Source organism: Girardinichthys multiradiatus, chromosome 3, assembly GCF_021462225.1.
Source record: "Girardinichthys multiradiatus isolate DD_20200921_A chromosome 3, DD_fGirMul_XY1, whole genome shotgun sequence".
Lineage (NCBI taxonomy): Eukaryota > Metazoa > Chordata > Actinopteri > Cyprinodontiformes > Goodeidae > Girardinichthys > Girardinichthys multiradiatus.
The window spans coordinates 36,031,366-36,044,739 of NC_061796.1; the positions used below are offsets into that span (position 1 = coordinate 36,031,366).

Consider the following 13,374-nt stretch of genomic DNA (forward strand, 5'->3'; position numbering starts at 1 on the left):
GAAGGACAAATAACCTATTAAAGCTTCCTATTCTTTGTTAAATTTATACTGTAACAAATATTATAAATATACGATTGGCTAATTTAAAGGGGCCTCCTGTCCACCTCCCTCCCTGGTGGTGCCAGTGACTGAATAATGTGATTAATTCCTGTTCATTATGTCACCTGTTCTCTCTGTAGAGAGTGAGAGAAAAAAAGCACAAAACGGAGAGCGCGCATCTTGGCCTATCATAACTAAGTGGGTGGTGATGATGAGATCATACAACATTGAAAATTACTGGAGACAATATAAATAAATGACAGACGCGGAGGCTTTTGAAACAGAGCAAATGCTCTCAGATTTGTCACACTTTTTTTTTTCAAAAGCGCTCACAGACGAACCACATCAGCTTATTTGCGCGCCTGTCGTCGTGTGGGAGGCTGCAGAGCTGGAGTGGATCGCGCCTTATAATCTGTTGAAAATGAGGAGTGCTATAATCATCAGTGACCTATTATAAAGGTACACTTGTGTGTGTGTCAATACGTGTGTGTGTGTGCTAAAGGTGCGGGGGGGGGGGGGATCTTCAGAAAGTCCCCCTTACTCCCCCACGTGGTTATTTGCAAAACAACTGATCCAAACCTGTGGAAACTCAATCAAACCTCGCTGCTGCAGCTCCTGCTCACCTTCTGCACTGAGAACATTTAGAAGACACACAGAGTCTGTGAGCAGGTGCGCACAGAAACTCAAAGAGACATTTCATAAGTAGAACATATGTTTTTTCTATAACATATGTAACACTGGACCTCCATCCATCGCGCACGCCGTCCTCTGAAAGCGTGCGCCTATTGAGTATCTCTCCAGTGGGCTTGAGTCAGAGAGGAGCCAATACAAGCAGAGGGGAGGCGTGTCTTCGCTATTCCCAAAGACCTCCCAGAGCAGGCTGTTGCGTTTTTGGCTCTAAAGCCCGGAGACCTCCGAAGTGCTCGTCAGTTTTCGAAGTTGGAGCCATGGCGACAACAGCTCAGTATATTCCGAGGAATAACTCCTTACCGTCCAACCCGCTCATGCATCCGGATTCGGATAGGATGCACCAGGGTACGACCTACAGAGAGGTGCAAAAAATGATGCACCACGAGTACCTGCAGGGGCTCGCGGCCACTAATACGGGGCACCCGATGAGCCTGACACACCACCAGTGGCTGCCCACCTCTAACACCGACTGGTCCAGTGGAACCCACATCGGTCAACAGGAGCACAAAGCCGGCGTTCAGGCAAGCAGGGAGGACCTGAGCAGCGGCTTCCACCACAGATCCCACCTGGTGCACCAGCAGACGCAGAGCGCGCACCACGGTTCGTGGGCGCCCGCAACGACGCACCACCTGTCCCCGCTCTCCCCGGCGTCTAACGGCCACCAGTCGCTGGTCTACTCGCAGCCCGGATACACAAACCTCAACGCGATGTTGAGCCCGCAGCCGGGCGCCCTGCACCACGGCATGCGGGACCCGCTCCACGACGAGACAGGCAGCCACGATAACCAGATGGAGTCGCCCCAGCAGGCATTCAGCCACCACCAGGACCACTCGGACGAGGACGCGCCCAGCTCCGACGACCTGGAGCAGTTTGCCAAGCAGTTCAAGCAGCGGCGGATCAAGCTGGGCTTTACGCAGGCGGATGTGGGCTTGGCCTTGGGCACCCTGTACGGAAACGTCTTTTCTCAGACCACTATCTGCAGGTTCGAGGCTCTGCAACTAAGCTTCAAGAACATGTGCAAACTTAAGCCACTGCTTAACAAGTGGCTGGAGGAGACAGACTCCAACACCGGCAGTCCCACCAATTTGGACAAGATCGCCGCTCAGGGCAGGAAACGAAAGAAGAGGACCTCCATTGAGGTGGGGGTGAAAGGGGCGCTGGAGAACCACTTCTTGAAATGTCCAAAACCATCTGCTCACGAAATCAGCACTTTAGCTGGCACTCTGCAGTTGGAAAAAGAGGTGGTTCGCGTTTGGTTTTGCAACAGAAGACAAAAAGAGAAAAGAATGACACCAGTGGGGGTCCCGCACCCGAATATGGAGGACGTATATTCCCAAGCAGAGACCCCTCCTCTACACCGCACACTACAGAGTCCTGTGCAATGACTGTTTTCATGAACAATCCGAGCATTTAGAGAAAAAAAGTGAAAAGGACTGTGGAGTTTTACAATATTTAAGTTGAACCTCTGTTTTTCTGAGAGAAAAAAAAGACACAGGATCAGTTTTTCCTTTTAGTTTTCGGAGATTAAATCCAACAAAATAAATATCAGAAGGGAACATGATAGGAAAACAGAAAAAAACACGTTAAAACTGATACCATGCGCATTCAAATTGAAGCAAAGATCTTTTATTTACCAAAATCAAAGAGAGGAGAAGTGTATCTAAAGTAAAAGTTGGTTGTTCTGAAATATTTGACCTGATGTCCTCTTCCTGGTGCACCATGAACTCTTGAGGACATCACCAGAACGAGGTCTGAAAAGATCAACACTGGAGATGAATAGCTCACAATGACTAAACTTTTTTGTGATTTTTTTCAGGCTCAACCAGCTCAGCCAGATTTCTGACTATGAGTGCACACGTTCATTATAATATATTCATTTTCTTTTACAAATACTTTAACTTAAGTGTCTTTATCTGCAAAATGTTTTGAATTTTGTTCATAATTTGCTCCTCAGAGCAACTTGTTTTTGTTTTGTTCTTTTTTTCTTTTTTTTTTTTTTTTCCTGTTTCCCTGGTAGTGGAGAACTCTTGGAAAACCTTATCCCGACATTAAACAACTCGTTAAAAATGTCCGACACATTTCAGTTAAAGTCCAATGCAACAGAACGTCTTAGGTTTTGAAGGCATGCCTTAAAAAGAATATTTAAAAAATAAAATGAAGTTTTGCAGCTGATCACGTCGAAATGTGCAAACAGCATCAGACGCTAAAAGCAAAATTCTTTAGATTCACATTTTGTTGTTTTTGAAAATGTTGTTTTCTTTGCATGGAGCACTTATTCTTACGTTTATATTATTGTTATCATTATTTCCTTGTCTGTTTATATATAAAAAAAAGTGTTGTTTCTGTCACCGCTCATACTGTCTGCTAACCTGCTAGAAATAAAAAAATTTAAGAAAACATTTGGTCAAACAGTAAAAACAAAGAATAACTCAGGTAACTCCAGAATATATCATGACTGGACATGATTTGCTGTTTGGATCTGGTTGCATCTCCACCAATTACCTTTGTTCCTTAGAAAAACTGTATTATTTTAAAAGGCTGTACTTGGAGAAAATGAAAAAACAACGGATTATTCTTTTAGATCTATTTATTGTTTCTCCTCCGACTAGTAAGGACATCTGAGAATCTCTTGCGTTGTGTCATTTCTCAATGTTGGATCAGTAAAAAAAAAAATCTAAAAACAATAAATGAAAATAAAAATTACAGCAATGCTTTTCAACACAAATGAGGGATATGTTCTTTTTCAAGAAAAAATAATGATAATAATAATTAAAAAGAAACATTTTAGAGAAAATGTTGCCAGGATTATTTCCGATCTGTAAATATGTCCAATATGTAAACTTGTATTTGTTCTGAGATATTGTTTTGTTCTTTTCTTTTGTTTGTTTCTTTCCGGGCAGTTTTGTACACTTACTAATTCCAAGAAGATATTTTAATATGATTTCCTTTATGAATCTGACCATTTATATATATAAATATTTATTTCTTAAAAGTGTTTGGAGCTCTTTTTGTTTGTTTAGCTCTGTCGATGGTTATGTTGCAGTGGACTTCATTTTTATTTTCTTTATGACATTGGTTGTTTGTTGATTGCTAAATGTAGACTGCAAAGTCACATTTATATTTATGTTATAGTAATATTTTATTACTTACATAAAACATATATACAAGAAATGGTCTTTTGTCTTCATTCGGATCCAAAGCAGTCGCTCTTTTGTTGCCGTTTTTTGTAGAGCATCAGCAGGCAAACAGGATGAACATGAAGCTGAAGCAGATCAGACTGTCTTTTTTCTTTAGGTAGCAGTGATTGGTTATGTAACAAGGCATCGTTTGAAAGCAGAAGCTGTGTGTACATGTGCTGTTTAAGGGAACTGACAACAGTATTTAACCTCAGGCATTCCCTGCTAACTTCAGTCTGTGACGCTCTTCAAATCTTTGTGTAAACGCAGAATTAAATTGTGCAATATTAATACGAAATGATTGTCTTTTCATTGTCTTATTCTTTTGCTGTTGTTCTGATTCGTTCAAAATTCGTTAAAAGGGGCCAAAATAGGCATTAATCATTTATATCTAGTTATTCACCTCTATAAAAAATCTGAAGACATGTTTAAACTTTAAAAGGAGAATCTTTAATCTGACAGAGAAAAATGCCTGGAGGCGGTAAATCAGCTGAAGCGAAAGAGAAAGAAAAATAAAGGCCCAGAGTTTCTATAGGAATTAAGAAAGATTTACAGTATGCAGCAATTTTAACTGTTTAACTTTACAAATCATTGATCTTATATTATAGGAGCGCGTTGTTCAAGTCCTGTAATGTTTTTTATTTCACAGGCCAAAGCGGATATGACCAGATTTCCAATTTTTTCTGCAGATGATCTTTACGACAAAACATTAAATTATAAATTAAAGTAGAGGCCCTGGTCGCTTTCTTCCTTCCACCACATTTTGATAATTTTATTTAAAAACAACAACAGAAAAATAAGTAAATGTGGAAGTCGCACTAGTAAAAATGTACAGAACTTCGAAGAAGCTTGTACACCACAAGACTTCCTGAATTCATACAAACGTTATTAGGGATTTGGCAGCGTATTTAATGATTTATCTTTTATTTCTCAGCGAAATTGCAACCCGAAAGCATCCCAGAGAGTTTGCTTTAGGTTTTTCAACAAAACCTATTTCACATCCTGGATTTATTTACATGTAATCCATTTGTTTGTCTATGAAATGAAACTCTTATTCCGCGAATCATTTTTCTATTTTTCCTCAGTTAAGTTTGGGTTCAAACGTGGATTTCTGCGCGTCTTTTGCGCAACTGAAATAACAAACTGATATTTAAAGCGACAACATATAGCTGCAACCTGCATTTTATGTGGCTGTACGGTGAGTGTAAAAAAAAAAAGACAATTTTAGGCGACTGAGGTGGTCAGTCGGTTTTAGCAGGCCACGCTAGGTTGGACACCAATTTACCGCACTATAGCGAGCCAAAAGCGCCACCTTCTGGTAAAACTCCGGTTCTTCAACCTGGATCCCTGGTTCATGAAAGACAACATTCTAAGTGCAACATCCAGGCAGATTATTGTGTTTCTATCTACGTTTCATTCAGTTACCTATAAGGTTAATACATAAACTCATTAATGGAAAGGAGCAAGAAGCAAATTAAATGTATTTTATGCACAAGCAGACTCACCAATTTTACCTCTGACATTCATTCTGTCTTTGATATCTTCGATATCAAGTATAACTGTATTTTAGACATTTACTTGTGTTTAATTTTCAATAATATTCTTATAAATAATTATTTTTTTACCCTTGTATCAACTTCTTCTATTCTACCTAACCTTCTTTCATCGTTTCTGATATTTTTATCTGGATAAGTAAAGGCTCTAATTATTGTTCTTATTATTAATTATTGTTGTTTGTCAATTAATCAGTCTATTTTCTTTCTTATTTCACTTTTCACACTCACACAAATATAGCAAAAATTACTTTACAGACAGCAAGGAGAATACAGAGACATAAAAAAAAACAAGCCCCCTTTCCCTTTTGACTTCCCGCATACATAAAAACACACATGTCTGCACAGACCTATAGATGGCTATGGCAACCAAGGAAGAGCAACATTAACAGTAACTGTCTGTAATGGGCAAAAATTTTAAATAACAGAGCAAAAGATAAAAAGAGTGAAAATATACAGTACAGACCAAAAGTTTGGACACACCTTCTCATTCAAAGAGTTTTCTTTATTTTCATGACTATGAATATTGTATGTTCACACTGAAGGCACCAAAACTATGAATTAACACATGTGTAATTATATACTGAACAAAAAAGTGTGAAACAACTGAAAATATGTCTAATATTCTAGGTTCTTCAAAGTAGCCACCTTTTGCTTTGATTACTGCTCCACACACTCTTGGCATTCTGTTGATGAGCTTCAAGAGGTAGTCACCTGAAATGGTTTTTCCAAAATGCTTAGCACTTTTTGGCCCTTTTGACTTCACTCTGCGGTCCAGCTCACCCCAAACCATCTCGATTGGGTTCAGGTCCGGTGACTGTGGAGGCCAGGTCATCTGGCGCAGCACCCCATCACTCTCCTTCTTGGTCAAATAGACCTTACACAGCCTGGAGGTGTGTTTGGGGTCATTGTCCTGTTGAAAAATAAATGATAGTCCAACTAAACGCAAACTGGATGGAATAGCATGCCGCTGCAAGATGCTGTGGTAGCCATGCTGGTTCAGTATGCCTTCAATTTTGAATAAATCCCCAACAGTGTCACCAGCAAAGCACCCCCACACCATCACACCTCCTCCTCCATACTTCAAGGTGGGAACCAGGCATGTAGAGTCCATCCGTTCACCTCTTCTGCACCGCACAAAGACACGGTGATTGGAACCAAAGATCTCAAACTTGGACTCATCAGACCAAAGCACAGATTTCCACTGGTCTAATGTCCATTCCTTGTGTTCTTTAGCCCAAACAAGTCTCTTCTGCTTGTTGCCTGTCCTCAGCAGTGGTTTCCTAGCAGCTATTTTACCATGAAGGCCTGATTCACACAGTCTCCTCTTAATAGTTGTTCTAGAGATGTGTCTGCTGCTAGAACTCTGTGTGGCATTGACCTGTTCTCTAATTTGAGCTGCTGTTAACCTGCGATTTCTGAGGCTGGTGACTCGGATGAACTTATCATCCGCAGCAGAGGTGACTCTTGGTCTTCGTTTCCTGGGACGGTCCTCATGTAAGCCAGTTTCTTTGTAGCGCTTGATGGTTTTTGCGACTGCACTTGGGGACACTTTCAAAGTTTTCCCAATTGTTTGGACTGACTGACCTTCATTTCTTAAAGTAATGATGGTCACCCGTATTTCTTTTCTTAGCTGCTTTTTTCTTGCCATAATACACATTCTAACAGTCTATTCAGTAGGACTATCAGCTGTGTACTGTATCCACCTCCTACACAACACAACAGATGGTCCCAACCCCATTTATAAGGCTTGAAATCCCACTTATTAAACCTGACAGGTCACACCTGTGAAGTGAAAACCATTTCAGGTGACTACCTCTTGAAGCTCATCAACAGAATGCCAAGAGTATGTGGAGCAGTAATCGAAGTAAAAGGTGGCTACTTTGAAGAACCTAGAATATAAGACATATTTTCAGTTGTTTCACACTTTTTTGTTCAGTATATAATTCCACATGTGTTAATTCATAGTTTTGATGCCTTCAGTGTGAAGCTACAATATTCATAGTCATGAAAATAAGGAAAACGTTTTGAATGAGAAGGTGTGTCCAAACTGTTGGTCTGTACTGTAAGTAAGAAAAAATCCAAATCAATCCAAAGCAGATGAGTACATTAAGTTTGTAAAAAACAATTATTGCAAATAAAAGATCAAATCAGACTGAAAAAACTTAGAAATAATAACCATAAAACTATAATAGCGGGTAAAACCTTAGTAGTAGTAATTTTAAATAAAAAGTAATAAAGTCTGAAAAACTGAAAAGACATATCTAGTATTTAAAACTTTAAATGCTCTCAGTTGTAGCTTAAAGACACCTCACCACATTGTTTTGTCCTAACTTTTCAATGTAAAATTAGGACAGATCAATAAAAGAAATGTTTTTGTCCACTTGATGTCTTGGAGGTGCATAAGCCAAAAGCAAATCAGACAAAGACTTCAGTCTAAGACCATTTATAGTCTATAACCCGGTAAAAGTATCTTAAAATCTGTCCTAAAAACATAGGAAGCAAGTGCAGCAGTCTAAAAATCAGAGGATGGAAACAAGGATGAAAACAATTGAAATCTCATGACAAGTGACAGAAAAAAGGTTTCATTGAAAAAATGACACCAAGGTTCCTTTTAAATCTTGATTGTTGTAGATCCAGAGCACTTCATTAGATAAAAAATTTCCTCCAAAGCATCGCAAGACCCATGACTAATCATTCCTGATTAAGCTATAGAACATTTATGTTCTCCATGTCTCGGTTTCTAAGATACGTTTATAAAGGCATTAATGTTTGTTTGTTTTTTTTCACCGAGAGACACATTATAAATCTGTTTATCATCTGCAAACCAGGAAATTAACAGCATTCTCCTTCTTGTTAACCAATGACTAAGGTGAATTTCAAACAGTCCAGGATAATTCTTTTTAAATTTGTTTTATCAAGACAAGCTTTTAAACATCTTAAACCATCTTATGACCAGTAGGAAGGGATTACAATCCATTGCAAACCTCTGAGTCCTGTAAAGTAGACTTAATGGTTAAACAAAAATAATTCACAATGAAGCAGATAAGAGAAACTGTTGTTACACACACCAACTGTTTTATGAGATGCAGTTTTTTATTCACTCTTTGTGGATGTAGACAAGTTCTATTTTGCCATTAAATCAGTAATACATGAGCTGAACTCATCACAAAACAGCAAAACTCCATAAACATTCAACCCACAGTCCATCCTTTCCTGTTCTACCATCCCTGCAGCCTGCACTGACAGGGGCCCTTCAGGAGGAGCTCCAGCTTCAGCAGTGCCTGGGCGCCAGTGAGCACCAATGCCTCCTTCATCAGGGAAGTATCGTCGCACACAGAAGAATGTGGATTAGTGATGATTAGCAGGGATTATGGCTGGTTAATGGTGGGAAAATACATTAGGAACCATCAGCTCTGGCAAAAGAGGAGGGGGGGATTTCATTCACGCCAGAGGATTTGCATTGATCCACAGCAAATGAATAAGGATTAGCAGCATCAAGCTATCTGCCAAAAGATAAATAACATTAAGCGTATTATAAGGCAATGCTGGTTATTAATGACATTACAAACAGCAATACAATGCTGACAATTGTGAAAATAATAAAAACAGCTGAATAACATATTTGTGGAAAACGTTCTGTTCATCATTATGTGGAAAGAGGAGTGATCCATTAGGCCAGTAATAATCAATTTAGAGGAAACATTTCAGCTTTTCAGGAAAAGGATTGTCATTGTGATTGTCAAGCAACCTTATGCCATATACCTGACATTTGATCACTGAAGGCAAGACAGACTTATTGGTTACTGTAGGCAGTGTACACACACTTCAGATTGACCTTTCACCTACAAGATCCCTCTTTTTTAGATCACTTTATATGGCTTCACCAGACTTAGATTTAGTTGAAACAAACTCTCAGTCCCACCATTATTTAGCCAACTCTTAAAAATAATGATGGCTTTCTCAAGCATGCTTGTTGTTATTGTCATGTCTGTTTATATGAAAGCTGGCAGCAGAAGGCTGCATTTTGTTTAATTTAGAAATACAGATTTAAGAAACAAATCACTATTGATTTTTATTGTCACACTTGAAATGTGAACTTGTTTTTTGTTCATTGGAATAATTACATGTTCGAAATGGTTTAACTGTCAAAACAGCCTCATTCATTCTAGTCTTTCATGACTTGCACATAACTGAGGTCGGAAACCTAGACCAAACCTTAAAAACCATCAAGAGCAAGACTTGTCCCACAGAGTCAGAGAGGACTGATCAAGCTGTTTTTGTATTTTGTTTCTATTGTTGTATTCGTCTATTTCTGTGTACAGTTCCTGCAAGATTTTGACTTGTTTTTCCTCCAAACACACCATGGAAAGTTATTTAGTATAAGCTTAGCAAGGCATCCAGAGGAGTTTCCTTTTGTCATTTTAATAATCTGGTCCCGGCATAATTAAAGATTAGAACCACTCAGCTGGGAACCACAACTGGCAGCCTCCCTGCTTCAGAGAGACATCCCAACTGACTGGAACGGCTGTCTGTGCTGAAATTTTACTGTTAGCCAAGCTGACAGACAGATGTTCAGAGCCACACACCTGCAGAGATCCAGCTGCTTCCATAAGTGGTGAGAAAACGTGATTCGGACCAAAGTAAGGCTCTAAATTCTTCGTAATGTGGCAATTGTCTGGTGCTGGACATTGAAAGCATCCTCTTTCCAAAACTTCCCTCTCTTAAAATAAAAGTAGTTGTAAGAACTTAGATCTAGGTCATGAAACTTCCTCTTGAGTTGTTTGCAAATTAAAATTCAATTCAAAAATACTTTATTAATCCCAAAGGGAAATTAAATGTTGTTGTAGCTCATTATAAAGGTTTCTTCAAAGAGCCATTGTAGATGCTGATGGCTGTGGGCAGGAAGGATCTCCTGTAGTGCTCCGTCTTACAGCAGGTGGTGGACCAAAGCGGTCCACCACCTTCCTGTACTCAGCTTCTTGTCCATCTCTGATCCACCCCACAACTGCAGAATCATCCAAGTATTTCTGCAGATGACAGGAGTCTGTCTTGTACTGGAAGTCTGAGGTGTACAGAGTGAAAAGGAATGGTGAGAGTACAGTCCCCTGTGGTGCTCCTGTGCTGCTGACTACCTGGTTAGACTCATAACCCTTCAGTCTCACAAACTGTGGTCTGTTTGTCAGGTAGTCTTTGATCCAGGAGATTGTTGAGGCCTCCACCTGAGTCTTCTGGAGTTTCTGACAAAGCAAATCAGGTTGGATTGTATTAAATGCACTGGAGAAATCAAAGAACATGATCCTCATAGTGCTGCTGGCTTTGTCCAGATGACAGTGGGTTTGTTGAAGCAGGTGTATGATGGCATCTTCAACTCCAACTCCACAGCGATAAGCAAACTGAAGGGGATCTTGATGGTTTACTGTTTGCTTACTCAGGTGGGCCAACAGGAGTCTCTCTAGGACCTTCAAGAAGTGGGATGTCAGGGCAACAGGTCTATAGTCATTGAGGACTGATGGGTGAGTTTTCTTTGGTACTGGAACAAGACGGAAGGTCTTCCACAACACCGGAACCTTCTTCTGGGCCAGGCTAAGGTTGAAGAGGTGCTGCAGAATCCCACAGAGCTGCTCTGCACAGGCCTTCAGGACTCTAGGGCTGACATGATCTGGACCTGCAGCCTTATTCTGATTCAGTCTCTCCAGTTGCATCTTCACTTGACTTCTTGAGACACACAGGTGGAAGGGGGAAGCAAAGGAAGCATCAGCATCTTCTTGCAGATGATTAAATGTTGCTCATCTTTGTTTGCTATTCATTTTGTGTTGTTTGTTGCTTAGTAAATCATTAGTAAGTAAATATTAGTTGATTAATAATAAATTTAAATATTGATTTTGTTGATTACTGCCTCTCATTGATTATAATCTTTCATTTAAATTCAATTCAGTTTATTTGTATAGCGCTAATTCACAACAGATATCAAGTCAAGGCAGTCAAATTAACATACAGAAATACGTAGTATTCACTTCAATCCAATCACAGATCCAACTTCCATCCTGGTCTTTAGTTGAAGTGCTACTATTAGTGTTGACTGTAAGTAAGCAGTTTGTACTTTGATATACAATATAGACTGCTTAAATGGAAAAATTCAACCTTCTGATTGATATTGTTAGATCGTGAGACTGCTATTTAAACATTAATAAAATTGCTACATGCAGTAAAAAGGTCCTAAGATTTTACCCTCTCTTCATTAATCCAACAGGCAAAAGAGCCAAGAGCTTTCTCTCTCCCTCCATTACCACTTCTTTCTCCCACAGAGCTCTACTCTCCTTTTCTTGCCGTTTATGTAATAAATACTCCTCTTCCCCAGTAAGTGGCAATGAAAAGAGCAGGTTGGAGATTGGAAAAAAAGAACAGAATAATGCATTTTTTCATCAAAAATTCCTTCTATTCCTCTACCTCAAGGTTTCCCTCCTCTGAGCCGCTTGAAAGGTGGGCAACAATGTGGCCACACAGTGAACACCTAGTTACCATATGAAACACTCCAGCAGTGAAGTGAAGGAGACGGAGAAGGGAGAGAAGTCTTGTGTTATTTATGATACTGGACCGTGTAGCTAAATGGGTTCACCTCTTCATGTCGGCGCCGAGGTATGGCCCCCATATGCAGAGAGTGGTGGTGGGGGTGCAGGTTTAGAAAGCAACTTTCCCCTTCTCACTGTATCTCTTTGCTCCTCACTCAGAGCTTTAAAAGAAGAGAAGTAGTCCGTCTCCCTCTTTCATGCCTTTGAGGGACATTTTATATCGCCTCAGGTGTCTGTCAGTGTGACTAACAGTTCTGAGAGTGGAGAACTAATATCTCAGGAACTTGCCTTCAGGCGGCTGCACATGGATATTATTGTTGGTGGTCTTACAATGAGAAGACAGTAGTATTTTGAAGACTTTCGGTACAATGTAATTATTACAAGATTCTTTGATCTAGCCGACATTAAACAATGACTGCGAGCGCTGTAGGAGCATATTTTAGCATAATGGGAAACACAAAAAAATAGGGGTAAATAGTGTTGACACTAGGTATTGAACACGTCAATGTTTTGTCAGTATTTTCGATTTATTTGTAAGGCTACTGACATGAAATTTGTACCAGATAAGTAATTCACACATACAAATGAATTAACACAAATTAGTTATATGTAAAAAAGTGGAATGCCTCGATACATTTTGGAAATAACACTTTATACAATTTAGAAACTTCATTTATTTGCGAACTGTACAAAATGTTTAAATCCAATTTGATAGTACCATATGCTTGAAGGCAGACTCGCATCATGATGTTTTCTCCCCTAAACCTAACTGTTAGGATAATGTTTGTTGTTTGATGTACAGTACCATTTCTCATCTAAATGCAGTGACATTCAAATAGCTCAATTGTGGTCTTATCTGGCTAGACTATCTTCTTAATGTTTTGGCTTTTCCCTTTCAGGGGTCGGCACAGCCAGCCATCCATCTCCAACTAACCCTATCCTCTGCATCTTCTTCTCTCACACAAACTACATTAAGGTCCTGTTTGGATATTGACTTGCATGGTAGATTGAGCAAAAGCTTTACGCCGGATGCCTTTCCTGACGCAATCCTCTGCGTCAGGAAGGGCATCTGGGCTTGGGACAGGCACAAATAGGACACAGGACACTGTGCCCCCTTTGAGGCTGCATTCATCTGGCCAGACTATGCTGTTCTTGTATTTCACTGGCCTGTTCAAAACTTCTGCGGCAAACCTTAAATGAGCTTCAGCATACATTTTCTTCTGCTGTGCTTTTGAATTGCAAATATTCATAGAGGCCATTATGACTCTGTGTAGGACTGTTTTTAATGGAAAAAATGACATATGATGAGTTGAAGGCTTTCATGTTTATTTTGTGGTTTTGTTC

General features: G+C 39.7%; 1 protein-coding gene across 1 annotated transcript; it reads left to right on the forward strand.

Annotated features, from left to right (window-relative positions):
- Positions 1–926: 926 nt before the first annotated feature.
- pou3f1 (POU class 3 homeobox 1) lies at positions 927–3,900 on the forward strand. The gene has a single exon (XM_047359096.1). The coding sequence runs from the start codon at positions 987–989 to the stop codon at positions 2,112–2,114; it is 1,128 nt and encodes a 375-aa protein (XP_047215052.1). The 5' UTR covers positions 927–986; the 3' UTR covers positions 2,115–3,900.
- The last annotated feature ends 9,474 nt before the right edge of the window (positions 3,901–13,374 follow it).

Excerpts from the sequence above, each read along its gene's own strand:
- pou3f1 (XM_047359096.1), top strand. The coding sequence starts at position 987 with ATGGCGACAACAGCTCAGTATATTCCGAGGAATAACTCCTTACCGTCC.